A 27132-nucleotide genomic window follows, 5' to 3' on the forward strand; every position below is an offset into this window, starting at 1 on the left:
GAGGTTCTGCTGAGGAGTGGTAGATTATGAAGATGAGTTTGGAAGGGATCCAGGAGCCCATCATGGAGACAGTCTCTGGGCAGTGCAAACGGTTAATGCGCTTGGCTACTAACTGAAAGGTTGGAGGTTCAAGTCCACCAGAGGTACCTCAGAAGAAAAGCCTGGAGATCTGTTTCCAAAAGATCAGCCATTGAAAACCCTATGGATCGCAGTTCTACTCTGACACACCTGAGGTTGCCATGAATTAGAATGGACTCAACAGCAGCTGGTAGTAATCGTGACAAGCCTAGACTCCAAGGTGAGCAGCTTGGATTTCTTCCTCCAGGCCCTGGGGAGCACCGAGGGTTTAGAAGCAGATGCTTGGCAGGTGGATAGAATTGGGAGGGGGCGCTGAAAGGAGGGGGGACTGCCAGGGATGAGGCACAACAAATGTGTCCAGCAAAGGGGGAAGGACCCATGAGACATGCTTATCTTCTCCTTCCCCACCCTCATATCCTCCAGCCACAGAAGAAGTATTCCCCCAGCTTCCAATACAGCCCTTTAATGCCAAGAGGCCTTCCTGACAAGAAGAGGTTGGAACCCAGTCTCCATCTCTCCACCCCCTCCCTGGCCCAGCCACCCTGGACAGAGACTCCAGCATTCCAGCTGTGAGTCTGATGGAGTGGAGCCAAGCTGGAGTGCCTTCTGCTTTGAGCTCCATTCCAACCTCTTGGGAGCCTTCTAGGTCAAGTGTTGGAGAAAATCTACCAGTAGGTGCTCAGGGAAGCCAAAGTCCATCTGAAGCAGCAGGTAGCCCTAGACAGAGTAGGAGGGGAGATGATCAGGCTGGGCTGATGCCCTAAGTGCCAGGCCCCAGGGAGCAAGCCGGTGGAGACCCCTCTGCTGGTCTCTGCACAGCCAACTGTCATCCGGAGAATGCTGCCTGGGGGCCCCCTCCCCAGGAACTGGGGGCTGGGAGGTCTTTGTACTCACATCCCGAGTGATAATCTCAGGGTTGATGATTTCGAAGAGGTCCAGGCCTTTGCTGTTCATGAAGGCTGTAAGCATCACCTCGAGCCCTGGGTCATGGGGGACAGAACTGGGTCAGCCCTTCTTGGGGAGTAGGGTCAGCCTGAGGTTTGTGGCACCCCAGGCATCCGGAGACACTGGGGCCCCTCCAGACCAATATTGCATAAACATTGGTTTCTCTTTGATTTACATGAAAAGTCAAGTGCTGGTGAGGACGAGTGATGGCAGAGGTCATCTGGTTGCAGGATGGCCATCGCTGTCCTGAGAAATTTCACTCTGCCCCAATCTTGAGCCCCCCCCACCCTTGGCCACACGGCCTATAGATTGCCAGATCTACCCTGCTAGGAAGGAAGCTTAGGGAGCATCTGTCACTGCTTAGGAGTCCCTGGGTGGTACAAATGGTTATATGCTTGGCTGTTTACTAAAGGTCGGAGGTTTGAGCCTGCCCAGATGCACCTTGGAAGAAAGACCTGGAGATCTACTTCTGAAAAATCAGCCATTGGCAACCCTGTGGAGCACAATTCTACTCTGACACACATGGGGTGCCATGAGTCAGAGTCGACTCGATGGCAACTGGTGGTTGTGGCGGTCACTGCTCAAACACGCCCTAGGGGTCACTCCTCACCCCAAGAAGCTTATCAAAGGAGCTTTGAAGCCATACACAGAGTGGCTTCCTGCAAGGAGCTCTAGTAATAGTTTAATCTGTCTCCTTAGCACAGATGGGGAAAATTGAGGTCCAGAGAGCCCAAGCTACCCAGCCAGAGTGATCCTAACTAAGCGCTCCCCCCCACTCCTTCCGTGTCTACCCAAACCACATGTGGACAAGCAGATACTCAAGTTGAGTGCAGGGCCAGCTCAATATACCACATACCCTGGGGGAAGGAGGCAGAAAGCTCTCAACTGTGCCTTCTCCAAAATAACCCCCCCACACCCTGTTACGATGCCTGAGATTCCACTATTCGAGTCACCTCTTAAGGACAAAGAGCCTACAATGTCAGACTCAAAAAGGAATCATCAAGTTCATCACACCAAGTTCAACATTCTCATTTTATAGGAAGGGAAACTGAGGCTCAGGGCTGGGCTATAACTTAGGTCTTCGACCTCCCAGCCCAGGGTTCTTTCTGCCACAACAAATTGCCATTTGAATCATGTGTCTTTAAAGGGGGTTGAGCCACCTATTGGGTGGCAGAGATAATATTCTCCAGGTAAACCAGGACCAAGAGGAGCCCTGGTGGCTCGGTGGTTAAGTGCTTGGCTCCTAACTGAAAGGTTGGTGGTTCAAACCCACACAGCACAGCTCTGTGGGAGAAAGACCTGGCCATCTGCTCCTGTAAAGATTACAGCCTGGAAAACCCCATGGGGCAGATCTACTCTGTCATATGGGGTTGCTGTGAGACAAGATCAACTCGATGGTTCCTAACAACAAAGACAACAACAAACCAGGACCAGGGGTCTGTGCATCTGGCTAAGTCACTGGCATGCATTGTCACCAGGACGGAGCGGTGCCTTGAGGGCAAGGGTCATAAGACTGATAGATTTTGATGGCTGGAGAGTCAGAGGCACTTGGAGCTCTGGGAAGGGCCTAGAAGACGAAGTAAGAGCCTCCTCGTCATGCTCGGTGTCCCCCAACCTCTTCTCCAGCCCACACTTACGAGACATGACTTCAGGGATGCCCACTGTGGTGATCATCGACCTCAGGAAGCTCTGGATGGACTCGGAGCTCTGCCAATTAGAGACTCAGGAGTACAGTGCTCCCTGGGAGCAGAGAAGTGACCCACAGGGCAGAGGGTCATACAGGCTAGGGGGACAGTTGCCCATCCAACCCACACTTCTCCTCCTGAGCCTTCCCCCTACCCCCACCAGACAGTGCCTCTTATGAGTGATCCCTGCTAGACCCTGAGGAGAGGTAGGACTGTTACTGCATTCCACAGAGGGCAAACTGAAGCCCAGGGAGGTTTTGGTTGACTAGTACTCTCCCATCCAACCTCCTCACACCACTATGATTCCATTTCCACAGCCCAAGGGCTCTCCTACAGACACAACAGCGAGAAGGTCCACAAGCAACAGGGGAACGACCATCTGCTTTAATTTCCTTTGGTCTGTTGTCTGATTTTCTTTAGGGCCCTCTGTCTGCTTTCTTGAAGGCATAAAGTCCTACAGGGCTTATTTCTCCCAGTCACTCAGGACTACCCACCTCAGTCGAGTTGGAAACAGTCTTTGGTTTAATCCTGAAACCAAAAAGAGATGAGAGTTCGGCCCTCACTTGGGCCCCCTCCCATAACACTCCCCAAAAGAAACTCTAGCAATAAGTCTAAGGACTTCTGTCTAATATATTTAAGACCTTCCAAAGAGCCCTCTAGAGGACACTCTTCAGACCGCCATTCCAGCTACCCCCATCCCTCTGGGCCTTTGCTCCAGCAGTCCCTTCTGCTCTGGCCTCCCTCCATTTCTCCTGGTGCCTCTCCCTCTCAATTAAGACTCTGAGCAGGGGTCTTAGGAGACCTGGTGGTGCAGTGGTTAAGTGTTTTGCTGCTAACAGAAAGGTTGGTGGTTCAAACCCGTCAGCCATTCCATGGGAGGAAGATGTGGCAGTCTGCTTCCGCAAAGATTTCAGCCTTAGCAACTCTATGGGGCAGTTCTAAGCCGTCCGATAAGGTCACTATGAGTCGGAATCAGGTAGGCAGCAATGGGTTTGGGTTTTTTTTTTGTTGGTAGGAGTCTTATCCTGGGAGTTAGCTATGGAAGGAAGGAGCTATGTTTCCTCAGCAATGCCATGCTTGACACTAGAGAAGCCAGGGAAAGATTTGCTGAGCTGCTCACCCCTCCCCTCTCGCAGTACATACTGAAAATCCAAGAGGCTTAGAAAGAGCTTCTTCTTGGAATAGGAGGCCTGGAGAGTGGCGATGGTGTCCTGGGGAGAGAAACCAGATTCATAGTGAGCAGCAAGCCTTCCCTCAGCAGAGAGTAATGCCCCCTACCCGGGACCCTCAACTCTGCACCAATTGATCAGAGAGAAATGGGGAGCAGTGGGTCTTGGGGCCCAGGCTAGCTGTTGACCTTTTGAAAACCAAAGAAAGTTCCCAGCACCCAAGGCTTCACCGTCAGGATGTGAGAAGTCACATGGTCATTTTCTCTCCTGGTTTCTGACTTATCCACCTCCCAACCACTTCTTCCCTCACTGGTCAGAAATAAACCCGGCCAGACTTCCCCACTTAGCTCACTTTCTCCACCTCCAGACCACCACCAAAGCAACAGAGGTCTGATCTGCTCGCAGTTTGGTTTATCTATATTTTTATACACTAGATTGGCATTAGTCCAAGTGGGGTGTATGGACCAGCAGCATCATAACGACCTTATAGGACAGAGTAGAACTGCCCCATAGGTTTTCCAAAGAGCGCCTGGTGGATTTGAACTGTCAACCTTTTTTTTGGTTGACAGCCAAGCTCTTAACCACAGTGCCACCAGGGCTCCATTAGTGGTTATATAGTCTTTTATTTGACTAGTTACTTATTGTCTATCTCTGTCTATTAGTCTGTATGTACTTCCTGAGGTCAGGAACCATCTAGGCCTGGCTAGGTGTAAGAACTGAGCATATATTTGTTGACTATAAACAAACAAACAAGTAAAAAGCCCTGGGGGACAGAAACTTCTGATTTTGTCATGAATGTGACCTTGAACTAGTCTCCTGCTGGATCTTGGCTTCTGGGGCTCCCTCTATACAGTGAAGGGGTGGCCCAGCTGACCCCTGAAGGCTGCTCCCACTCTCTGCCATTTCGGCGGGGCTCAGATTGATGTTCCTCAACCCAACCGACCTGCACTGCCAGCCCAATCGTACCAGCTTTCCCCACTTCCCATTCCAAAGCCTTCTTTGGCTTCTACCACCTCCTTCTGGCCTTCACGACATGGCCTGACCTGCCTCCCTGGCCTGACCTGCAACTCTTCCAGCTAAAAAGGACACCCCTCCCACCAACACATCCTGGGATTTCCCTCTTCAGGTCCTGTTTATGCTCCTCCCTCAGTGGACACCTTTGTTATCACTCTCTCCCTGTCCCTTGAGATCCAGCTAACTCTCCCTTCCAGAAGCACTCCCCTCAGCTCCACACACGGAAGGCCTGGTAAACACAGATTGTTGAAAACATTTCTGTACACCCCGAACACAAAGCAAGAAGGGAAGTAAGTCTTCAGGAGGCAGAAACCTGAGGGAACTCCTAGAAAAGTCCACGTTGGGGAGGGCTGTGAATCCTTTTAGAACAAACAGAACATTCTGGCTTTACAGGTATTTGTTAGAGTATGCTGAACTTTTCAGATCCTTAAATAAGAAAAAAAGAAATAAATAAAACAGCAGGAAAATTTTAAAGTCTTAAAATAAGCTAAATGTAACATGGAATCCTGGAACAGAAAAAGGACATTAGTGGAGACACAGATAAAATTCCAGTAAAGTCTGGAGTTTGGCTAATAGTCATGTGCCCATATTAATCTCTTAGTCATGACAAGTGTACCTGGGTTGTGTAAGATGATAACAGGGAAAACTGGGTGAAGAGTATATGAGAACTCTGTGCACTATCTTTGCAACTTGTCTTCAAATCTAAAATTATTCCAAAATAAAAAAGTTTATTAAAAAATAATAAAATGCCAGAAGGAAACGCACCCCGGTGTCCACAGTGGGGGGGTCTCTGGGCAAGGGCTTAATGGGTGACTGTGGTTTTCTTCTTTATTCTTTTCTGTATTTTCTAGAATGTTCATGAATTATTTTAATCTTTCGTTTTTAATGTATTAAGAAATATTGAAGACATACAAAAAGACATTGTGGATAACACTGGTCCTCAATTCCTTATCGACAATTCCAAAATCAAACAATCTCTGAAAACTGAAAGTTGTTTTTTTTTCATAAGTTTGTCAGCAAAACCTGGCCATTTGGATGGGAGATTATTTATAGCCTTTATCTCACTTCTTGTGAATATCTATATGCTGGAGGAATATTAACTGTTTGATCATGGGGTACCACCCCAACCCCACTGGAAGTGTTCTGTAATATATCACACAGACCTTTCTAAAAGCCACAAAATTCTGAATATGTAAACTCACGTGGCCCTAGTGGATATGGACGGGGCAGTGGACCTGTGTGACAGACACCCATGTCCCACCACTCAGCTTAAGAAATAATATATTCCTAAAATTGGCAAAACCCTCATATGTACCCCTCCTAACTTATATCCTACAATTTTCAGAAGGAAAGCCATGTTTAAGAAACAACCAATCACAGTGGAGATGAATGGGAAGAATTTGGAGGTTTCAGAGACCCTCAGATTCCTGCCCCAGATGTCCCCTATGTGGGCTAGGCTCCCTGCTCCCAGCCTTTAATAGCACCCATCTCACCTCTTCAAAAGAGTAAGCCACAAAGAGTTCCCTGCCTGTGTGTGGAACGAAGAATTTCACCATCACAGAAGAATTGACCATAATGCCCCGGTGTCGACAGGAGATTTTGGGCATCTTGAGGCAGTGGACGGTGACTTGGGCCTGGCTGGTAGAGAAGCCACCAAAAAGCTGTGGGAGACAAGGGCCCCATGTTCAGGACAGGGCCCAGTTAGAACAGCTGCAGCCATTGTCCTGGAGATGATGGGGTGGGGGGGGTTGGGGGGAGAAGGAAGCTGACTTGGCATCCCAGGGCTGGGAAGAAAGGAAGCAGCCCAGGGTAATGACTCAGACCTGAGCCTAAGCCCCACCCCATCACTGATTTGCTTTGTGATTTGGGCACGACCTGGCCCTCTCTGACCCTCCGTTTTCTCTTCTGTATAACACTGAAGCTGTTCCTTGCCCTGCTCACCTTATTCATCTGTTAAATGGAATCATAACAGTGTCTACCACGTAGGGTTGTTGTGAAAATTAACTGAGATAATCCATGTAAAAAGTTTAGAACAGGACCTGTTGCATGGTAACCCTTCAAAAGATATGCCTATTTTTTTTATTTAACAATATTTATGGAGTCCTGACGATGCTTCAGCCCTGGACTAGAAGGTGGGGATATAGTAGAGAGCCAATAGACATGGTCTCTACCTTCAGGAAGTTCAACATTTATTAAATAATCTTATAAATAACTGCAAAGTTGCAACTGGGCAGTATTTCAAAGGAAAGACACATCAGGCTACAAGAGCCCTCAAGAGGCCATCTAAACTAGTCAGAGAGGTGAGGGAGGCCTTCACTGAGGTTGAGGAGAAGTTGGATGGGGAACGAAAGCAGGAAAAGCATTCTGGGCAGAGCGAACAGCATGGACAAAGGACCTGTGGAAGGAATATGACTGATATAAGGAACAGCAGGCAGCCAGTGGGGCTGGGGAGTATAGCCTGAGGTGGCTTGAGCAGGTCAGCTGGACCTCCAATCTGCAGCCTGTTGGACTGAACTCAGGGCTCCCCCTCCTCACAGAATTGAAGCAATGCACACATTACAACAAAGTTTTAATTTAATACATTAAAAAAATGAGCTCAAAATAAAGAAAGGGACAATCTTAGGTGCTAGAGAAGAAGAGGGAACTGATGGTCATAACTGTAAGCAGATGGCCCAGAAAGAAAAAGACCTGGATGTTGGTTCAAATCACACTGACCTGGGATTTTAACACCCTGAGAGGATAAAAAGTGAGATGAGGAAGTAGAAAAAGACTTTTCCCTCAATGAAAAGGAGATTAAAATACTTTACTCAAGAAAGGAAGCCACAAGGAGTGTTGCGGTAGAGACAGGGCTATAAATGGAAAACCCAGGCTCATGCATATGGAGGCCTGGAGCATTTTTCATACCACCAGCATGTGCAGGACTTCCTGAGCTGAGAAATTAGCAGAAAAATGAACGTGTAACTTCTGGGATCCCCAGCACAAGTAAATGCAAAACCACCCTCTAAGGACATTTAGGTAATGTAGGGAGCAGAGTACATCCACAGAAAAACCAACCCCACTAAGTATGATTTTACAAATAGACAAAAAATTACAGACCACACAAAGAAACCATCCACCATGAGCTAGCAAGCACAACAAATAAGTGGATAAGTACCCCCAAAATTCTGACATGATAGAACAATCTGGAAGAAACTAAATTAATTTTTTTTAAATGATTAAAGGAAGAAGCCATAGTAAAACAGCAGGAATCCAGAGTTAAAAAAAAAAAAAAACAGATTTGAAAACCAATTAAATAGAATTTTTTTTTTTTTTTAGGAAAACTATTGATATTGAAATAAAAATTCAGTAGATGAGTAAACAGACACAGTAAAAAGAATTAGTGAATTGAAAAAAGATATTTGAAGAAACTGTCCATAATTTGGAGCCCCAGTGGCACAGTGGTTAAGAGCTACGACTGCTAACCAAAAGGTCAGCAGTTCATGCTTTAGGTAAAGGGAAGGACAATACTCAATACATGGAAGGTCAGCTCAACTGGACTGGACCAAAAGCAAAGAAGTTTCTGGGATAAACTGAATGCTTCAAAGGTCAGTGGAGCAAGGGCAGGGGTTTGGGGACCATGGTTTAAGGGGACTTCTAAGTCAATTGGCAAAATAATTCTATTATGAAAACATTCTGCACCCCACTTTGAAATGTGGCGTCTGGGGTCTTAAATGCTAACAAGAGGCCATCTAAGATGCATCAATTGGTCTCAACCCACCTGGATCAAAGGAGAATGAAGAACACCAAGGTCACACGACAACTAAGAGCCCAAGAGACAGAAAGGGCCACATGAACCAGAGACCTACATCATCCTGAGACCAGAAGAACTAGTTGGTGCCCAGCCACAACCGATGACTGCCCTGTTAGGGAGCACAACAAAGAACCCCTGAGGGAGCAGGAGATCAGTGGGATGCAGACCCCAAATTCTCACAAAAAGACCATACTTAATGGTCTGACTGAGAGTAGAGGAATCCTGGTGGTCATGGTCCCCAAACCTTCTGTTGGCCCAGGACAGGAACCATTCCCGAAGACAACTCATCAGAAATGAAAGGGACTGGTCAGCGGGTGTGAGAGAGATGCTGATGAAGAGTGAGCGATTTATATCAGGTGGACACTTGAGGCTGTGTTGGCATCTCCTGTCTGGAGAGGGGATGGGAGGATAGACAGAGTTGGAAGCTGCCAAAATTGTCACGAAAGGAGAGACTGGAAGGGCTGACTCATTAGGGGGAGAGCAAGTGGGAGTACGGAGTAAGGTGTATATAAACTTATATGTGACAGTCTGACTTGATTTGTAAACGTTCACTTGAAGCTCAATAAAAGTTAATAAATAATAAAAAAAAAAACAGGTCAGCAGTTCAAATCCACCAGCCACTCTTTGGGAACCTTATGGGGCAGTTCTACTCTGTCCTATAGGGTTGCTATGAGTCAGAACTGACTCCAAGGAAACAAGTTTGGTTTGGTTTGGTCAATAATCTAGTTGAGAGATATAAAGAGATTGAAAATATGAGAGAACAACCAAGAGACACATAAGATGGAATAAGAAGGCCCAACATATGTTTAATGGAAATTCAAGAAGTTGAGAATAGAGAAAATGGGGGAGAGGTAATAATCAAAGAGATAGTGGCTGAGAAACTGAACAATCACACTGGGTCCCAAGCAGTACATATAAAACCAAATCCACATCTTTTGGAGAAACTGCTGAATCCCCAAAGTCAAAGAGAAAAATCTTAAAAGCATCCTTAGAGAAACAACTACATTCATAGGTAGACAGAGGCTAGAAAATACTGCACCCTGGAGGCCATGTCAGAGAATTTTGCTTTTATCCTAAGAGTCTTATCCATAAAGGATGAGTTTTAAGCAGGTAGGTGAATAATCAGTTTTACTTCTTGAAAAAGATTATTCTGGCTGGTGCGGGGGGAACAGGCTGTAAGAGCTCCAGGATGCAGGGAGACCCACGAGGAGGCTGTAGAAGGGTCCCCACAAGAGACCATGGTAGTTTGGCCTAGGGTGAAGGTGCAGAGTGAAGGGGACAGACTGTAGAGATAGTTAGGACATAAAGTGGATAGGACTCAGAGATGAGAGTGAGGGAGAAGAAGGGGCTAAGATCATGACTAAGATTCTGAGTTGCAGAACTGGAAGGAGCAAGAGAGAAAGAGAGATATTGATTCACAGACTGGGGAGGGACAGAAAAGGCAGGTCTGAGGTTCACATGGGCAGAGGGACCATGGTCTATTAGAACAGAAGGACAATAGGAAGGCACAGGTATGGGTGAATCACTAGGACTGGGAGCAGGAAGATGAAGGAGAGTTCTACTGACAGCACTGCCCAGCTCTGTGAAGTAGTAGGCAAGGTTGTTTGTAGAGCAGAAAGTAGAAAGTAGATAGGAGGGGCCAGCTGGAGAGTTGACGATAGTAGGGAAGGACTGAAGAAGTCATTGCAGATGGTAGGCCAGTGAATAGACTAGAAAGCTGAGAAAGGTTACCCAGAAAGGACAAGAGCCCATTTGAGGTAGGGGATCGTGGGTTCTTAGTGGAACCTTGCGTTAAGGAGATTATGGGCATCCACATGGGAAGAGCAGGCAGAGGTTCTCACCTCAAGAGGCTTGCTCAAGGTTGGCTTTGGAATTAGGAGCAAGCAAGAGTAGCATCCTCTTGCTGTGGCTGTCTAAGCCTGGGGCTGCCTCCCGGAGTCCCAGCCCCCCACAAGGCCCTATGGCCTGGTTAATGCCCATAGAGTAAGGGCATAAAGCACAGTCTTTGAGGGCCACACAGCTAGGCTCAAACTCAGCTCTGCCATTTACTAACTGGAAGCTTCCGGTCAATCTGTGGGCCTTTCTGCATCTCAGTTTCCCTGTGAGTAAAACAAAGATCATAAAAGTGCCTCCCTCATTGACGTGCTCTGAGCACTGAAGGAAGGGATGTAATACAGTGTATAGCTCAGTGCCTGCCTCCTAGTGTTAGCTATTACGGTTGCCGTTGTTGTTGTTATTGATTGGGGCAGGGTGGGAGGGGGGTGGTAGATCCCGACGCAAGAGCAGGATTGGAGTGTGCACAAGGTTAAGCCCACTCAGGGGGACTGTTACCTTCTGAAAGACATCTTGATTGGTGTTGAGGCCCTGGGTCTCCAGCATTGCCTACATAGAGATGGAGAAGTGGTAGAAGTTGGTGGGAAGGTTAGTCCTCAGAAAGAAACTTTGCAGGGAGAAGGCGAGGTATCAATGGCTGGGTTTCTCCCCAGACCCAACACCCACCCCACTCCAGACAAGATTTGAGAAGGCCTGGCTTCTGGTCCCTGCTCTGTCACTCCTGGGCAATTTCCTTCCCCTCTGTGAGCCCCAGTTTCCCCATTGGTTCAAAGATAGGCGTTGACTGAAAACCACCTGTGTGACCTTGAGCAAGAAACCTACCGTCTCTAAGCTTAGATTTTATTTTATTTTTTGTAAAATGGAGGCAAGAATAGTCCTCACCTCAGGGAGCACAACAAAGATATTAACATCAGCTTACACTTATTGCACGCTTACTCTTTGCCAAACTTTATATTCGTATTAAAGCACCCAGCACATACGACCAGTAGCCGATGAGTTGACTCTGATTCAAGGCAACGCTGTGTGTGTCAGAGTATAACTATGGTCCATAAGATTTTCAATGGCTGTGATCTTTCCGAAGTAGCTCCAGGCCTTTCTCTGAGGCACCTCTGGGTGGATTCAAACAGCCAATCTTTCAGCTAGTAGCCAAGTGCTTAACTGTTTTTACCATTCAGGGATTCATCGGCACATTTGTTGTTGTTGTTGTTCGGTGCCATCAAGTCAGTTCCAACTCATAGCGACCCTATGCACAACAGAATGAAACACTGCCTGGTCCTGCGCCATCCTCACAATCATTGCTGTACTTGAACCCATCTTTGCAGCCACTGTGTTAATCCATCTCTTTGAGGTCTTTCTCTTTTCCATTGACCCTCTACTTTATCAAACATGATGTCCCTCATCAGGGATCAGTCCCTCCTGATAACACGTCCAAAGTATGTGAGACATGAGACGAAGTCTCACCACCTTTGCTTCTAATGAGCATTCTGGCTGTACTTCTTCCAAGACAGATTTGTTCGTTCTCAATATCCTTTGCCAACATCATAATTCAAAGGCATCAATTCTTCTTTGGTTTTCCTTATTCGTTGTGTTGTCCACCTTTCACATGCATATGAGTTCATTGAAAACACCTTGGCTTGGATCAGATGCACTTTAGTCTTAAAGTGACATCTTTGCTTTTTAACACTTTTGCAGGAGATTTGCCCAGTGCAATGTGTCCTTTGATTTCTCGACTGCTGCTTCTGTGAGCACTGATTATGAATCCAAATAAAATTAAATCCTTGAAAACGTCAATCTTTTCTCCATTTATGATGATGTTGCTCATTGGTCCAGTTGTGAGGATTTTTGTTTTCTTTATGTTGAGGTGTAATCCATACTGAAGGCTGTGGTCTTTGATCTTCATTAGTAAGTGCTTCAAGTCCTCTTCACTTTCAGCAAGCAAGACTGTGTCGTCTGCATATTGCAGGTTGTTAATGAGTGTTCCTCCAATGCCCCATTCTTCTTCATATGGTCCAGCGTCTCGAATTATTTGCTTAGCATACAGACTGAATAAATATGGTGAAAGGATACAACCCTAATGCACATTTTTCTTGACTTTAAACCACAAAGCACCCTCTTGCTCTGTTCAAATGACTACCTCTTGGTCTAAGTACAGGTTCCTCATGAGCACAATTAAGTGTTCTGGAATTCCTATTCTTCACAACATCATCCATAATTTGTTATGATCCACACCTTCGAATGCCTTTGCATAGTCAATAAAACATAGGCAAAGATCTTTCTGGTACTCTCTGCTTTCAGCCATGAGCCATCTGATATCAGCAATGATATCCCTTGTTTCACATCCTCTTCTGAATCTGGCTTGAATTTTTGGCAGTTCTCTGTCCATGTATGGCTGCAACTACTTTTGAATGATCTTCAGCAAAATTTTATGTGTGTGTGATATTGTTTAATAATTTCCACATTCCATTGGATCAACTTTCTTTGGAATGGGTACAAATATGGATCTCTTCCAATCAGTTGGCCAGGTAGCTGCTGTCTTTGGAATTTCTTGGCATAGACAATTGGGTGCTTCCAGCACTGTATCCGTTTGTTGAAACGTCTCAATAGGTATTCTGTCAATTCCTGGAGGCTTGTTTTTCCCCAACACCTTCAGTGCATCTTGGACTTCTTCCTTCAGTACCATAGGTTCTTGATCATATGCTACCTCCTGAATGGTTGAACATTAACCAGTTCTTTTTGGTACAGTGACTGTGTATTCCTTCCATCTTCTTTTGATACTTCCTGTGTCATTTATTTTCCCTGAAGAATTCCTCAATAGTGCAACTCAAGGTTTGAATTTTTTCTTCCGTCCTTTCAGCTTGAGAAATGCTGAGTGTGTTCTTCCCTTTTGGTTTTCTAACTCCAGGTCTTTGCCCATTTCATTATAATACTTTACTTTGTCTTCTTGAGCTGCCTTTTGAAACCTTCAGTGACTTCATCATTTCTTCCATTCGTTTTAGCTACTCTAAGTTCAACAGCAAGTTTCAGAGTCTCTTCTGACATCCATTTTGGTCTTTTCTTTCTTTCTTGTCCTTTTAATGACCTCTTGACTTTCTTCATATATGTCGTTGACGTCATTCTGCAACTCTACTGGTCTTCGATCATTAGTGTTCAACACGTCAAATCTATTCTTGAGATGGTCGCTAACTTCAGGTGGGATACGCTCAAGGTTATACTCTGGCCCTTGTGGACTTGTTCTAATTTTCTTCTGCTTGAACTTGCATATGAGCAATTGATGGTCTGCTTCACAGTTGGCCTTGTTCTGACTGATGACATTGAGCTTTTCCATCACCCACAATTTTCCACAAATGTAGTCAGTTTGATTCCTGTGTATTCCATCTGGTGAGGTCCATGTGTATAGTCACCATTCATGTTGTTGAAAAAAGGTATTTGCAATGAAGAAGTCTTTGGTCTTGCAAAATTCCATCATCAGATCTCCAGCATCATTTCTATCACCAAGGCCAAAATTTCCAACTACCGATCCTTTTTCTTTGTTTCCAGCTTTCACGTACCAATTGCCAGTAATTATCAATGCATCTTGATTGCATGTCTGATCAATTTCAGACTGTAGAAGTTGATAAAAATCTTTAGTTTCTTCATCTTTGCCCTAGTAGTTGGTGTGTAAATTTGATCTAATAGTTGTATTAACTGGTCTTCCTTGTAGGTATATGGATATCATCCTATTACTGACAGCATTGCACTTCAGGGTAGATCTTGAAATTTCTTTTTGATGATGAACGCAATGCCATTCCACTTCAATTTGTCATTCCCGGCATAGTAGACCATATGATTGTCTGACTCAAAATGGCCAATACCAGTCCATTTAAGGTCACTAATGACTAGGATGTTGATGTTTATATGCTCTGTTTTGTTTTTGACAACTTCCAGTCTTCCTAGATTCATATTTCTTACATTCTATGTTCTGATTATTAATGGATGTTTGCAGTTGTTTCTTCTCATTTTGAGTCATGCAACAACAGCAAATGAAGGTTCTGAAAGCTTGACTCCAACCATGTCATTAAGACTGACTTGACTTTAAAGAGGCAGCTCTTACCCTGTTGTATTTTGAGTACCCTCCAGCCTGAGGGGCTCATCTTCCAGCACTATATCAGACAATGTTCAGCTGCTATTCATAAGGTTTTCACTGTCCAATTTTTCAAATGTAGACTGCCAGGTCCTTCTTCCTAGTCTGACTTAGCCTGGAAACTCCACTGAAACCTGTCTAACAATGGTAACCTTCTTGGTATTTGAAATACCAGTGGCAAAGCTTCCAGTATCACAGCAACATACAAGCTGCCACAGTAGGACAAACTGACAGACACGTGGTAGTACCAGCATGTAGTAGGCCTTGATGGGTGCTGAACTGTCATGAATTGAATTGTGTCCCCCAAAAATATGCGTCAACTCAGGTAGGCCATGATTCCTAGTACTGTGTGGTTTTCCTCCATTTTGTGGTTTGATGTAATTTTCCTATGTATGGTAAACAGTAATCTCTGCCTGTGGTTAATGAGGCAAGATTAGATTATGTTAAAGAGGATTAGGGTGGGATGCAACACCCTTACTCAGGTTGCATCCCTTCTCCAATGTAAAGGGAGTTTCTCTAGGTTGTGGCCTGCATCACCTTTCATCTTACAAGACATAAAAGAAGAGAGAAGTGAAGAGAGAGATGCCACCACGAAAGCAGTGCCAGGAACAGAGTGCATTCTTTGGACCTGAGGTCCCTGCCCTGAGAAGCTCCTAGACCAGGGGAAGATTGATGCCAAGGACCTTCCCCCACCGCCCAAAGAGAGAGGGCATTCCCCAGGAGCTGGTGTCCTGAATTCAGACTTCTAGCCTCCTAAACTGTGACAGAAAAAATTCCTGTTTGTTAAAGCCATCCACTTGTGGTATTTTTGTTATAGCAGCATGAGATAATTAAAACACTGGACTTCAGTATTTTTGTTCTGGATTAGACAGTCTATAATCCTTTGCCTGTTTCCCAGAGTTCCCTCCCCCTCCACACATGTGTGCATACACGCATACATATCATACACATGAGTGGCTTCCCCCATCAGCCTGGCCCTTTCCACTTACCTTGAACTTATCCCCTGTTAGGCTGAGCATGAGGTAGCCCTCCTGGAAGGCAACCTTGGCCAGGGAGTCAAGGACTTGCTCAGAGAACCAGAAGTACAGCATGCGCGAATCCCCCAGAAGGCTGGGCGAGAAGTTGGGGAGAGGGCGGTCCTCGGAGACATTCTTGTAGATGACAAGTCCCTGGAGAAAGCCGGGGTGCTGGCTGGACACTCCCCTGCCCTTCCCCATGTATCATCTTCAGCGGGACCAAAAAGAGCCTTGGAAAGCATGCAGTCTGGAGTGCAGGTGTGGAAACTGAGGAAGAGCTGCTCTCAGAACTAAGGCCCCCACCCAGCTGGTCTTTCATTCACTCAACGAATATTTCCCAAGTGCCTGCTATGCCCCAGGCGGCATGTAAGATGAGCCAGATAGAAGATGAAACAGACAGGCATGGTCCCCACCCTCACTGGCTTCTATTCCAGCAAGGATGTCCATCAGAACACCTGGGAGACCACGGGCCTCACGTCCCCACCTCCACCCTGGCTGACCACCAGGCCCTGCACCTTAAGGGAGCAGATAGCCAACTGGCCATCAGCCCCTGGCAGCTGAAATCAGGAAAATGAGCCACTGCCCTGTTCCTGGCCCCTGTAATAGGATCCAGCCCAGTAGTCTGTGAATGGGCTTCAGGGGTGTCTATAAACCCCTGAAAGTATTTTCTATACTCTTCTGGGGAGAAACTCCACCACAGAGATGGCTGGTTGTTCCCTAAAATCCATTCTCCCCATCTCTCTCAGAGTTCTGTAATACCCAGTTTTTAGCTGGGCTCATGGTTATCCAGAGTAAATTTCTCAGCTTCCCTTGCAGCTAGGTGTGGCCATGTGACCAAGTTCTGGCCAATGGGAAGTGAGCAAAAGTGATGGGAGCAACTTCTGGGTCATGCCCTTAAATGGAAGATCTCCCACCACCTGCCTTTCCATTTTTCCTGACTAGAAGTTCTTTTTTAGAAGTGGATGTGGTAGTGGTCAGGTGAGCCATCTTGGACCATGTGGACAAAGACCACACCCTGTAGATGGTGGAGTACACAGCAGATGGAGCCTGGACCCCATGGAGTCACCAATTCCATCCTGGACTGTGAACCCCTGGACTATTACATGAGAGAGAGAAATAGATGTCTATCTTGTTTAAGCTGTTATCATTCTGGGTCTTTCTGTTACGGCAACTGAATCTACATCCAAAGTTATAAAGGGTACAAAGGTTTTGTCAGATCCTCTGAGGGGGAGTGGGGTGACTCCCCCATGCCACTGGTTGACAAAAGCCAATGAGCCATCTAGGAAGGGCCTGGTGCCTCGCTGGGATCCTTGGAGTTGGGAGCCCTGATGTCTGCTAAGAGGGCTTATGGCATCAGGAAAGGCCCTACAGAAGGTGTGGCAATGGGGCCTTGGCCTTGGACTGGGCCTGGTCAGTGTGGGCACTTGGTCTCCATAGGGTTGAAACTGGGGGGTTAGCATCAGGGCACATGCGAGGACCCAGCCCAAGGAGTAGGTTGAGTTCCAGCTCTCACCCTCCTACCACTCCCACCTTGTGATGAGACTCCAGGTAGGTGGCTTTGATGACAGGTGATCCTGTCAGGGAAATGTCCACCTGGATGTCTGTGCCCGAGATGAAGTCAGCTGTGGGGAGGGAAACACTGAGACGGGGCCTCAGATTGGGGGAACCAGCCTACAGGGGTCCAGATACTGGGGTCCGGTCCCGCCTGCCCTGATTCACCAACTTAGTGCCCTCTCCACAAGCAGGTGCCCTCAGCCTCCAGCCTCAGTGTCCCCATCTGTAAAGTGGGTCCTGGGGTGCACATGGTCTGGGGGAAACAATTTGCCATAGCCTGACCATAACTAATCACCAAGCGTCAGAGTCAGGGGCCATGAGGCCCAGCTGAGGGGAGTGACTGTCTGAAGGTCACACAGTGACCACGGACAACCCTCTGGCTCTCACACTGCCTTCTGAGGCAGTCAGGCCAACATGCACTCACCAGCCCTTCTCTGGACAAAGTTCGCCATGGTGTTGGTGATGACGTTGATCTCTTTGCAGACCTGGAGAGGAGACCCGAGTAGGGGCAAAGATAGTGCCTCCTTCTAGTTGGGTGAGGTGGCACCACTGGGAATGGGTAGAGGGGCCTGGCCACAGTGGGCACTTTCTCAGGGAAGGGCAGGGAGGGAGGTCAGTCCAGCCTCCTGAGCAAGACCCTGGACTGCTCAGTGTTCTCTATGGTAGATTGGCAGGGCTAGGTGGGGTTAGTAGACCTCACTCACCTGTCCCTTCAGGACCAGCTTCAGGGTGAAGGAGATAAAGTTTGTGAACAGATACTTGATCCACCCAGGCCTGAGGGGAGCAAGCATACAGTGAGTGCCTTCCAGCCCTGCCTGGTTCATGAGTACCTACTGCTTGGGGCTCTGCCAGCATTGGGACCCTCAAATTGCCTGGGAGGCAGACATCATCATGCCCATTTCACAGCTGAGAACATTGAGCCTCAGAGAGGCAAAGACACTCCCAAGGGCCTTCAGAGCTGGAATTCAGGCATGGATGTTCACTGCTGCACCACCCCAGAGTCCCTCAGGAGGCCCCAGTCCAGTGACATTTGCACCTGCTGCACACTCACACACATGGACATGCTAGAGTCCAATCCACGTCTGCTCCATGGGCAGAGAGAGGCCTGAATCGAGGGCTCCTCCCTGCCCCCCACCAGGTCCCTCCCACACTCCTATTGGGACTGTCACTGTTGTGTGAATTGTGCATGTCTCTTTGCCTCTCTGAGTCTCAGTAGCCTCCTCTGTGCAATGAGGCTTCTCACAACTCCTTGACAGAGGATTAAAAAAAAAAAATTACAAAGGATTAGCCAAGACAAACAGCCCTCCTCTCCAGGAAGCAGGAGAGCAGAGCACTCAGGAGCTCAGGTTCTGGGGCTGAAGGGTGTTGGATGCAAATCCTATCCCCTGCCCCCGAATGGCGAGCTGTGTGTCCTTGGGCAAGTTACTTAGCTTCTCTAAACCAGTTTAAAATGAGGAAAATCATAGTGTCTGCTCAAAGGTTGTTGTGGGGATTAAATTAACTGCCTTAACGCAGTGCCTGGCCCACAGGAAACACCCAGTTGGCACTGGCTGGGAACTTTAGCTGTGGATTAGTGTGATGTCTGGGATGCAGGATGTGCTCAGTGGATACAAGTCTTTCTTCCCTGCCTAGGTTTTCTGTGCCTCAGTTTCCCCATACGTAAAAATGGGGTTGATAACAGAATCCTAGGGTTGGCATGGAAAGGTGCTTGGGACACAGCAAACTGTCAACAATTATTTCTAGCTACAATAATAATTATTATTATTTTGGGGGCTATTGATAGGACTATTATTGATATAACAATTATTATTATTATTATTTCTGGGGCTATTGGTAGGGAGGGGGAGTAAGTGACCTCACTGAGGGTGCTGATGCCCCCAGATGTGGATGACTGTGGGCAGTGGACACACTACCATCCACTCAGGGGCTCACACAGACGGGATGGGGCACAAGCAAGGGATAGGGGCCACAGAGGTTCAGCACTTACTCACGTTCCCCGTGGAGATGCAGGAGCAGCTTGTGGAAAGACAGATAGCAGTCAAGGGCATCAGCCTGCACACGACCAGAGTCACAGGCTGTAGATAGGCACCAACACCACATCAGGGTAGCCTCAGCCACCGGGCGAGGCCCACATGCTGCCAGAGGGAGATGGACCAGCTCTGGGCCCCCCCCACCTGCTTCCCAGGCTGTGCCTCCTTTTGCAGCCTCAGAACCCCCTGTCTGCACAGCCCCACCCCACTGAGGCCAGCTCCTGGAATCCAGCCTCCCTGCCTCCCCAGGGCACAGGATACGTACTCAGCTCCGTGTTGATCTGGAGATCAACGGAGGAGTCGATCTCGAAGTCTACAGACTGATCAACGCCCAACCTGTAAAGAGCCAAGGACCCAGGACCCTCGTTCTGCCCTCCAGCCTTGCAGCCCAGAAAGGGGCAGGGGGTGGTCCAGGCCACACAGCATGTCAGTTGAGTGGGAATGCTCACCCCCAGGCACCGGTGTAGCCATAGTTCAGAGTCCCCTTAAAGATCACAGACACATTCTGGATGGAGATGTCGATGGACTTGCCTTCCACCAGCTCGACCTGGCTGCTGGCAATGGACACGTGGCTGATCTGGATGCTGGGAGAACAGAGGAGGAGTGGGTGGGCACTGTGGGGCCTGGGGATGGGGAGAAAGTGGTGTTTTTGTCACACCCCCACTTGCTCAACCATGGCCTACACTGGGAGAAGCCCTGTGCTTCTTTCCTGGAGCTCGGAACATACAGAAGGAGAGAGTCATCCTCAGGAGCTGGGTGATGCAGGGAGCCCCAGTGAGCAAGCCTCCAACTCTGCCTGGGGGACCAACGAAGCTGTGGTAGGCAAAAGAGTGGCCCCTAGAGACATCCACATCCTAATTCCCAGAAACTGTGGCTATGTTACCTTACATGGCAAAAGGGAATTTGCAGACACCTTGAGGAGGGGAGATGATCCTGGATCACCTGGGTGGGCCCAGCGTAATCATAAGGGTCTTTAAGAGTGGCCAGAGGAGGCAGAACAGGAGAGGCAGAGGGAGCTGTAACTATGGAAGAATGCTCAAAGAGATGTGACGTTGCTGGCTTTGAAGAAGGAGAGCGGGGCCATGAGCCGGGGAATGTGGGTGCCATCGAGAACCTGGAAAAGGAAATGGAGCCTCCAGAAGGAATGCAGCCTTGCCAACACCTTGATTTGAGCCCTGTGAGACCAGTGCTGAATCTCAGAACTGTAAGATAGTAAATGTGTGCTGTTTTAAGCCTTTTGTTATGGCAACGATAGAGAATCCAGAGGGCTTCCTTGAGGAGGTGATTCTGGAGTGGAGGGTGTGCAGCAGTTGAGCAGGATGAAGGGCAGTTTGGAGGAGAATAGAAGGAGGCTCGACTCAGAAGGCAGCCTCAGCCAGGCCAGGGAGGGCCCTGAATGCCAGGCGAGGGATTTGGCTTCAGGTCTCAGGGCTGAGCCTGAAGGACAGTCTGTTCTGCAGGGGGTGTTTCAGTGAGGCCCCAGAAAGCAAGGACCAGAGGGCAGAGACCGGAGGCAGGGAGGACAGTGGGACACAATCAGACTCTCACACAGTCTACGCACAGCAAGCCTGCTCCATGGTCCTGGCTTCAGCAAGTGGAATGTGACATCATAAAAGCAGCTACTGGGCACCGAGCAGCTACCACATGCCAGGCACTGCACCCAGAGATTACTGGAGCTTCCTTTCAACCCTCAAAAGCCCATGAGGTGGCTACTATTGTTGTACCCACTAGACAGAGGTGAAGTGGCTCCGAGAGCTTATGTGGCTTAAAACAGCCTCAGCAGAAATGGAATTTGACCCCAGACCTGTCCCACCCACTATATTATAAACCAGTTTTTCTCAGGTTGCTTCCGATTTATAGTGACGTATAGGACAGGGGGAAACCCTGATGGCATACTGGCTCAGTGCTACGGCTGCTAACCAAAGAAAGGGTCAGCAGTTTGAATCTGCCAGGCACTCCTTGGAAACTTTATGGGGCAGTTCTACTCTGTTCTATAGAGTTGCTATGAGTCAGAATTGATTCGATGGCAATGGGTTTGGTTGGTGGTTTACAGGACAGAGTAGAAATGCCCCATAGGGTTTCCAAGGCTGTAAATATTTATGGAAGTAGATTGCCACCTCTTTCTCCTGCGGAGCAGCTGGTGGATTGGAACTGCAAATATTTAGGTTAGCAGCTGAGTGCTTAACCACTGTATAACCAGGGCTCCCAGTATATTATAGTGGCTTATAATATAATGTAAAGTAATATAGTATAATAGCCACTATAATTTACTGTGCCCAGCAAGGAGAATCCAGGTCTGCGTGTTTTTTCCCTCCCTGTTCTGTTCTACTTATTTATTTTAAAAGAGAGAATAGTATAAAGAATTCTGATTATACCCATTATCCAACTTCAAATAATCTCCCTCATGGCCAATCATATTTTATCTCCACTCGTATCTGTTTTAGATAAAAGTTATGTGTTAACAAAATCGATTCTGGGACAGTCTGGACTTATTGAATTATTGCTATCTCTTAACTTTTCAAGGCTCTTTTGCCATCTCTGACCTCTTGCACTGTAGATGGACGATGGTATTATCCTCATTTTACAGAAAAGGAAATTGAAGCCCAAGTTCCCACAGAGTGCCAGGGGCTGAGCTAGGTGGCAGCTTTCCTCACCCAAGGCGAGGCTGCATTCCAGCATCACTAGCGTCCCCTAGTGGCTTTAAAACATTTTCAAGAACTCCAGTACCAAGTTACCTGTGTAAAGAGTCCACCTGGGTTAAACTTGCTTTTGTTTTGTTTTGTTTTGGGGGTAGGGGCTGGGGGGGTGAGATTGGTCTTAGAACAAAGATAAGGTCTCTTCCTGTAGAATTTCAGACAGAGGCACAGACAGAGACCCAGGCTCCAGGGCAGCCTGAGGGGCCAGGAAGTTATGTGTACCAGGAGGCAACCCAAGTTTTGTGCTCAGGCCTGTTTCATACATGCTCTCCCTGCCTCGCTGTGTGACTTCCAAGCTGTTGAACCTCTCTGGGCGTTTGTGTCCTTTAAGCAGGGCTATTGGGGGGACGGTGCAGATGAGGAGTCCCTGGGTGGTACAAACAGTTAACGTGCTAACTGAGAGATCAGAGCTTTGAATCCACCCTGAAGCGCCTGGAATAAAGGCCTGGCAATCTGCTTCTGAAAACTCAGCCACAAAAACCCTACGGAGCACAGTTCTACCCTGACACACATGGGGTTACCAGGACTCGGGGTCTACTTGATAGCAACTGATTTTAACTGGTGCAGATGAGACATCGTTTGTAAAGATGACTGGCTGTCACTATCATCCCGAGTCAAGTCAACAGACCCATTTTGCCAAGAGTCCCTCTATCCTGCCTCCCCTTATACCAAATCTGTCCCTACCTGTGGAAAAGGACCCTTTCAAGGCCCGAATCTTACAGGGGATTCTGGGACAGGTGATACACGTCAATAAATCCCCACAGGTGTTGGGGGCAGGATGAAGAATCATGGCTGGTGAGCAGAGGCGCTGGGCTTCCGACCCTAGTACCAAGCCAAGTGGAAAGGCCTGAGTGCTCCTGGTTGCCCTTACTTGCATGGGCTGGGGGCAAGTCCCAGGCTCTGTTCCTCCTCCCCTCCCCCCAGGCTGTTCACACCCAGGCTCAACTCACTTGTGCAGACCGTACTTGACTTGGCCAAGGAACATCATGGCCTTCTCGCCTTTGATGTCTGGGTAGCTGGCTCGCTGGAAGGCCGTCTGGATCACCTTGGTGGTCTCCTGGTTCACTGGAAGAGAGGCAGTGACTGGGACTCTTTGGGTGGAGGATGAAGCCTCCCATCAAGCCTCAAAGCTGAGGGGCTGGACTGGGCCTCATTCCGGGTGCAAGTTGAATGACTATTCTCTGGGGACATGGAGAGAACCCTGACCTCTGACCCCAGCCAGAGATCCCAGTTATATCCCAGCCTCTGGATTCTGACACACAGGAACTCCACGATCCCATCAAATGGCACCCCTGATCCCGGCCACATCCTGACCCCAGCCTCACCCCGACCATGCTGTGACCACCAGTACAAAACCCCAGTGTGCAAAGTCTACAATCCTGTGTCTCACACTTTGGGATAGTCTGTTCCAGAGATCATTGCATTTAGCCTCCCTTGTACTGAGCAAGAGGTTGAGGCCCAGAGAGGGGAAGTGAACTGCTCAAGGCCACACAGCAGTCCCACACAGCCTCCCTAGCCTGAACTCATGCTGACCCCTAGCCCTAGCCATAAAATGACCCCTAACACCAAATACACACTGACCTCCTAATCTTCACCAGAACCTAACCCCCACCTGGCCCTGCTCTGAACCTTAGTTGAAACTTCAGATTGACCCTGAGTCCCATACAAACACTAACCCCTCTACCTGGCTGCTCGCAGCCCAGTAGGCACCTTCTCCTCAGAGAGCTTGACCTTGAAGGTGAGGTCAGGAAAAAGTGAGGGTGGCTCTGCTTAGCCCATCTCAATGCAGGGCACTCTCCTCCTTGGGCTACAGCTGCCCTGAGTGGCTCCTGGCTCTAGGGCTGGCTTCTGGCCAGGGAACCCCTTGGCACAGTGGGTGTCATTAAGAGGAGCCCTGGATGGACAGACAGATGGGTGGGCAGAAGGGCAGCCATGGTACTTACAAACCAGGGTGGCAGGCTTGGTAATACGGCACACGATGCCCGCTTCATAGGAGGTGCCTTTGGGGCTGGCATGGGCACTGCCCAGCAGGGCCAGGGCCAGGGCCAGCAGAGTGGCGGAGAGCATGGTTCGCGGGCAGTGGTGGGCGAGTGGCCCTAGCAGCTGGCTGGCCTGGAGCTCTTATGTGTGTGTCCACCCAGCCCCCACGGGACATGAGGCACTTCCAGGGTAGCAGGGTCTTCCCTGATTGCTGCAGCTTCCTGCTCCCAGGGATTTGCCGCCTTCCTGCCCAGCCCCTTCGGCCTCCTCCGGGTTCAGAGCTGGACATCTGACCAGGGTACCCGGCCCTTAGCCTCCCCCCAACCATCCACACCAGTTTTGTCATCTCCTGTATTATCTAGAAAATTGCTTCTTTGATGTTTTTTCTTATTTTTCTAATTTAAATAAATGTATCTAATAAACTCTTTATCTCTCACTTGCCATATGTAGACCGAGGCCAAAATACAATGACAATAAAACAAAGACATTCAATTCTTGCCAGATACTGTTGCCTGACAGTGACCCCAAGTTTGAGGCCTGCGTTAGCATGTAAATTAAACCTCAATTAAAATAAAAAGGGGAGGGGCCCTCATGGGCGTTAAAAGATACCCTTTTGACCCTTCCATTTGCTGTAATTTGAAAGCTTGAAAAGGCCTACTGCTCTCCCGCGTTCCTTCTTGCTATTTAAAGCTGTATTTGTGCTTCACGTAACATCACCTTGCATTCTTCCAGAGGTCTGTATCTCAAACCTTGGGACATTCCCTGTTGGAGATCATTGCATTTAGCTTCCCTTCATGAGCAAGGGTGGTTCAAACAGTTACGCACTCAGCAGCTAACCAAAAGGTTTGAGGTTTGAGTTCACCCAGAGGTGCCTCAAAAGAAAGGCCTCATGAGCTACTTCCGAAAAATCAGCCATTTGAAAACCCTGTGGAGCACAGCTCTACTTTGACACACATGGGGTTGCCATGAGGCAGAGTAGGCTCCATGGCAACTTTTTTTTTTTTTCCCACTACTTTATACCAGATGGGAGTGTGAAGGCAGAGAACAAGACAGCTGCTGGCCCCTTCTCTCATAGACTCACGTTCAAACAGGAGATACACACACAGGTGGAGGCTCAGGCATGGTGGTCTCCTCTCCAGAAGGTGACATGGCTGTTTGTCGAATAATGATATTCACTCTTCAGGGGCATTTATTATGGGTCTGCTAGTCTGTGAGGTCTCTGAGGGCCGGGTTATGGCTGCATTGTATCCTCACATAGCAGGCGCTTGGCACATAGCAGGTGCTTGGCACATTTATTCAAATGTTTGTTGAATAAAGAAATACCAGGTGCAGTGCTGAGCTCTTTACATGCCTTATCTTATTTTGCTCTCACAAGAGCCATAAGTAGCTGTTACTGTTGTCTCCCTTTTATAGATGAGGGATCTGAGCTCAGAGAGGTTCAATAACTTATTCTAGATCATACAACTGATGGGCATCACGGCCAGGACTTAAACGACAAAGCCCGTGTTCTGTAATGATCTGGAAAGCGTCATAAACAACTCCCATCCTCTCCTCACATCTTCTTTCCCAAAGGGCAGCCAACTGGACCAAGAAACTTCTAGCTCTCTTGTTGGCAGTGGGGACAGGCTCCACACAGCCATTCCTGCTCTCTCACCTAGGGACAGGCTAGGTGTAGCCACCCAGCAGGGTGCTCACTGGCTGCCTGTGGCCACACTCTCTTTAGCACAAGGCTTTCACAAGCCCCTGAACCTGATTGAGGGTAGGGTAGCCAGTTCCTACCTCACCTACTGTGTGACCTTGGATTGGTCACTGGGTTCAGTTTCCTCATCTGTAAAATGGGAAAATATTCATCTCTGCCCTTTGCGTCCAAGGAGATGAAGGGAGTGGACCCTATAAAGAGTCCTATGTACTGACTTTTGGTTGCTATGCATATAGCTCTGCATGGAAACAGAAGTCTCTGAAGACATCGGTCGCCTCTAGGAGGAACTGGGTGTCTGGGAGAAAGGAATGGAGGACTGTGTGCCTTTTGAATATGGAGTCATGTGAGTGTGTTATCTTAAAAAAAAAAAAATTACAAAAATTACCCACAGCTGGGACTAAAAACTCCCCCGTGACAACTGTGACCCATGGCTGAGTCCTGCCTCTTCCTCCTCCTCTGAGACCTTGTAAGGGGAAGCCAGTGCCTCAGAGAGACAGGCAGGATGCCGGGCTCAAAGGGAGGCCAAGGGAATGCTGAGCAGGGTGGGCTTGCTCATCCCCCTCTTGGGCCAGGTCCCTCCCAGTCCCATGTTCTGCTCCCGCTCAGAGTCCAGGACTGCCCAGAAACCCAAAGGGCAGGGCTGAGCCTCCGTGATTGCCAAGGTTCGGAGAGGCAGGTCTGCTTCCCCAGGACACACAGGCCTCGGGGACTCTTACCCACAGCCATCTCGTGGGCTCCCCTCAGCTGAGTGGCTACCTGCCCACTGGCCTTGCCAGAGCAGGGGTAGAAGGCTGTGGTTTAGCATAGGCCTCCCAGCACCACACCCAGGGGTGGGGCCAGAGAGCCTCCTCAATGAGCACCATTTTTCCGGGAGCAGAGACTTCCTGCAGCTATTGTCTCCTTGCGACTGTTTACGTTCTATTCCTGGGGCAATGACCGAGAGTGCCCCTGGCTAGGGTTCTGGTGGTCAACAACAGTGCCTGGAGAAGAGGGAGGGGTCTGCTCCCAGCGTTTAGTATTGCCAGGTGCCAGAGTCCCATGGGATAATGGATTAACAAACAAAATAAAACAATGAACCCAAACAAAAAAAAGGAGGAAAGCCTGGCCCTCAGAATTTAGAGCCTTGCGGCTCAGACTTAAAATTTTTAATAATCATAAAAATGTTAGCTAAAATTTTTTAACATTATCTCATTTAATCTTTCTTTATCTTTCTCCATTTTTTTAAATTGTGGTAAATGCACATAACATAGAATTTACCATTTTAGCCATTTTAAAGTGTATAATTTAGTGGCGTTTAGTACATTCACAATGTCACATACCCATCACCCCTATCTAGATCCAGGACATTCTCATCACCCCAAAAGGAATCCCTGTGCCCAATAAGCAGTCAGTCCCCATTCTCTTCTCCCCACTCCCCAACTGTACCTCCCTGTCATGGATTGACTTGTATCCCCCCAAAATACCTGTCAACTTGGCCAGGTCATGATTCCCACTGTTGTATGACTGTCTACCATTTATCACCT

The 27132-nt window shown here is 48.1% G+C and overlaps 1 protein-coding gene across 1 annotated transcript; it reads right to left on the reverse strand.

The window, feature by feature from the left end:
• Positions 1-373: 373 nt before the first annotated feature.
• Positions 374-24694, reverse strand: CETP (cholesteryl ester transfer protein). Its single transcript, XM_010596073.3, has 15 exons — positions 23874-24694; positions 22881-22995; positions 19684-19818; positions 19500-19570; positions 19192-19279; positions 17909-17978; positions 17629-17689; positions 17181-17272; positions 11013-11063; positions 6385-6552; positions 3852-3919; positions 3203-3236; positions 2661-2730; positions 973-1058; positions 374-795 (listed from the first exon to the last, which is right to left on the reverse strand). The coding sequence occupies exons 1-15, from the start codon at positions 23995-23997 to the stop codon at positions 721-723; spliced, it is 1308 nt and encodes a 435-aa protein (XP_010594375.2). The 5' UTR covers positions 23998-24694; the 3' UTR covers positions 374-720.
• Positions 24695-27132: the final 2438 nt, after the last annotated feature.

The sequence above is a fragment of the Loxodonta africana genome, chromosome 21 (assembly GCF_030014295.1).
Source record: "Loxodonta africana isolate mLoxAfr1 chromosome 21, mLoxAfr1.hap2, whole genome shotgun sequence".
Classification (NCBI taxonomy): domain Eukaryota; kingdom Metazoa; phylum Chordata; class Mammalia; order Proboscidea; family Elephantidae; genus Loxodonta; species Loxodonta africana.

Excerpts from the sequence above, each read along its gene's own strand:
- CETP (XM_010596073.3), bottom strand. The coding sequence starts at position 23,997 with ATGCTCTCCGCCACTCTGCTGGCCCTGGCCCTGGCCCTGCTGGGCAGT. Across the intron at positions 17,273-17,628 it reads CTTTGTCCAGAGAAGGGCTG|CTGACTTCATCTCGGGCACA; the intron begins GTGAGTGCATGT and ends CCCTCCCCACAG. Across the intron at positions 3,237-3,851 it reads CTAAGCCTCTTGGATTTTCA|GATTAAACCAAAGACTGTTT; the intron begins GTATGTACTGCG and ends TTTTGGTTTCAG.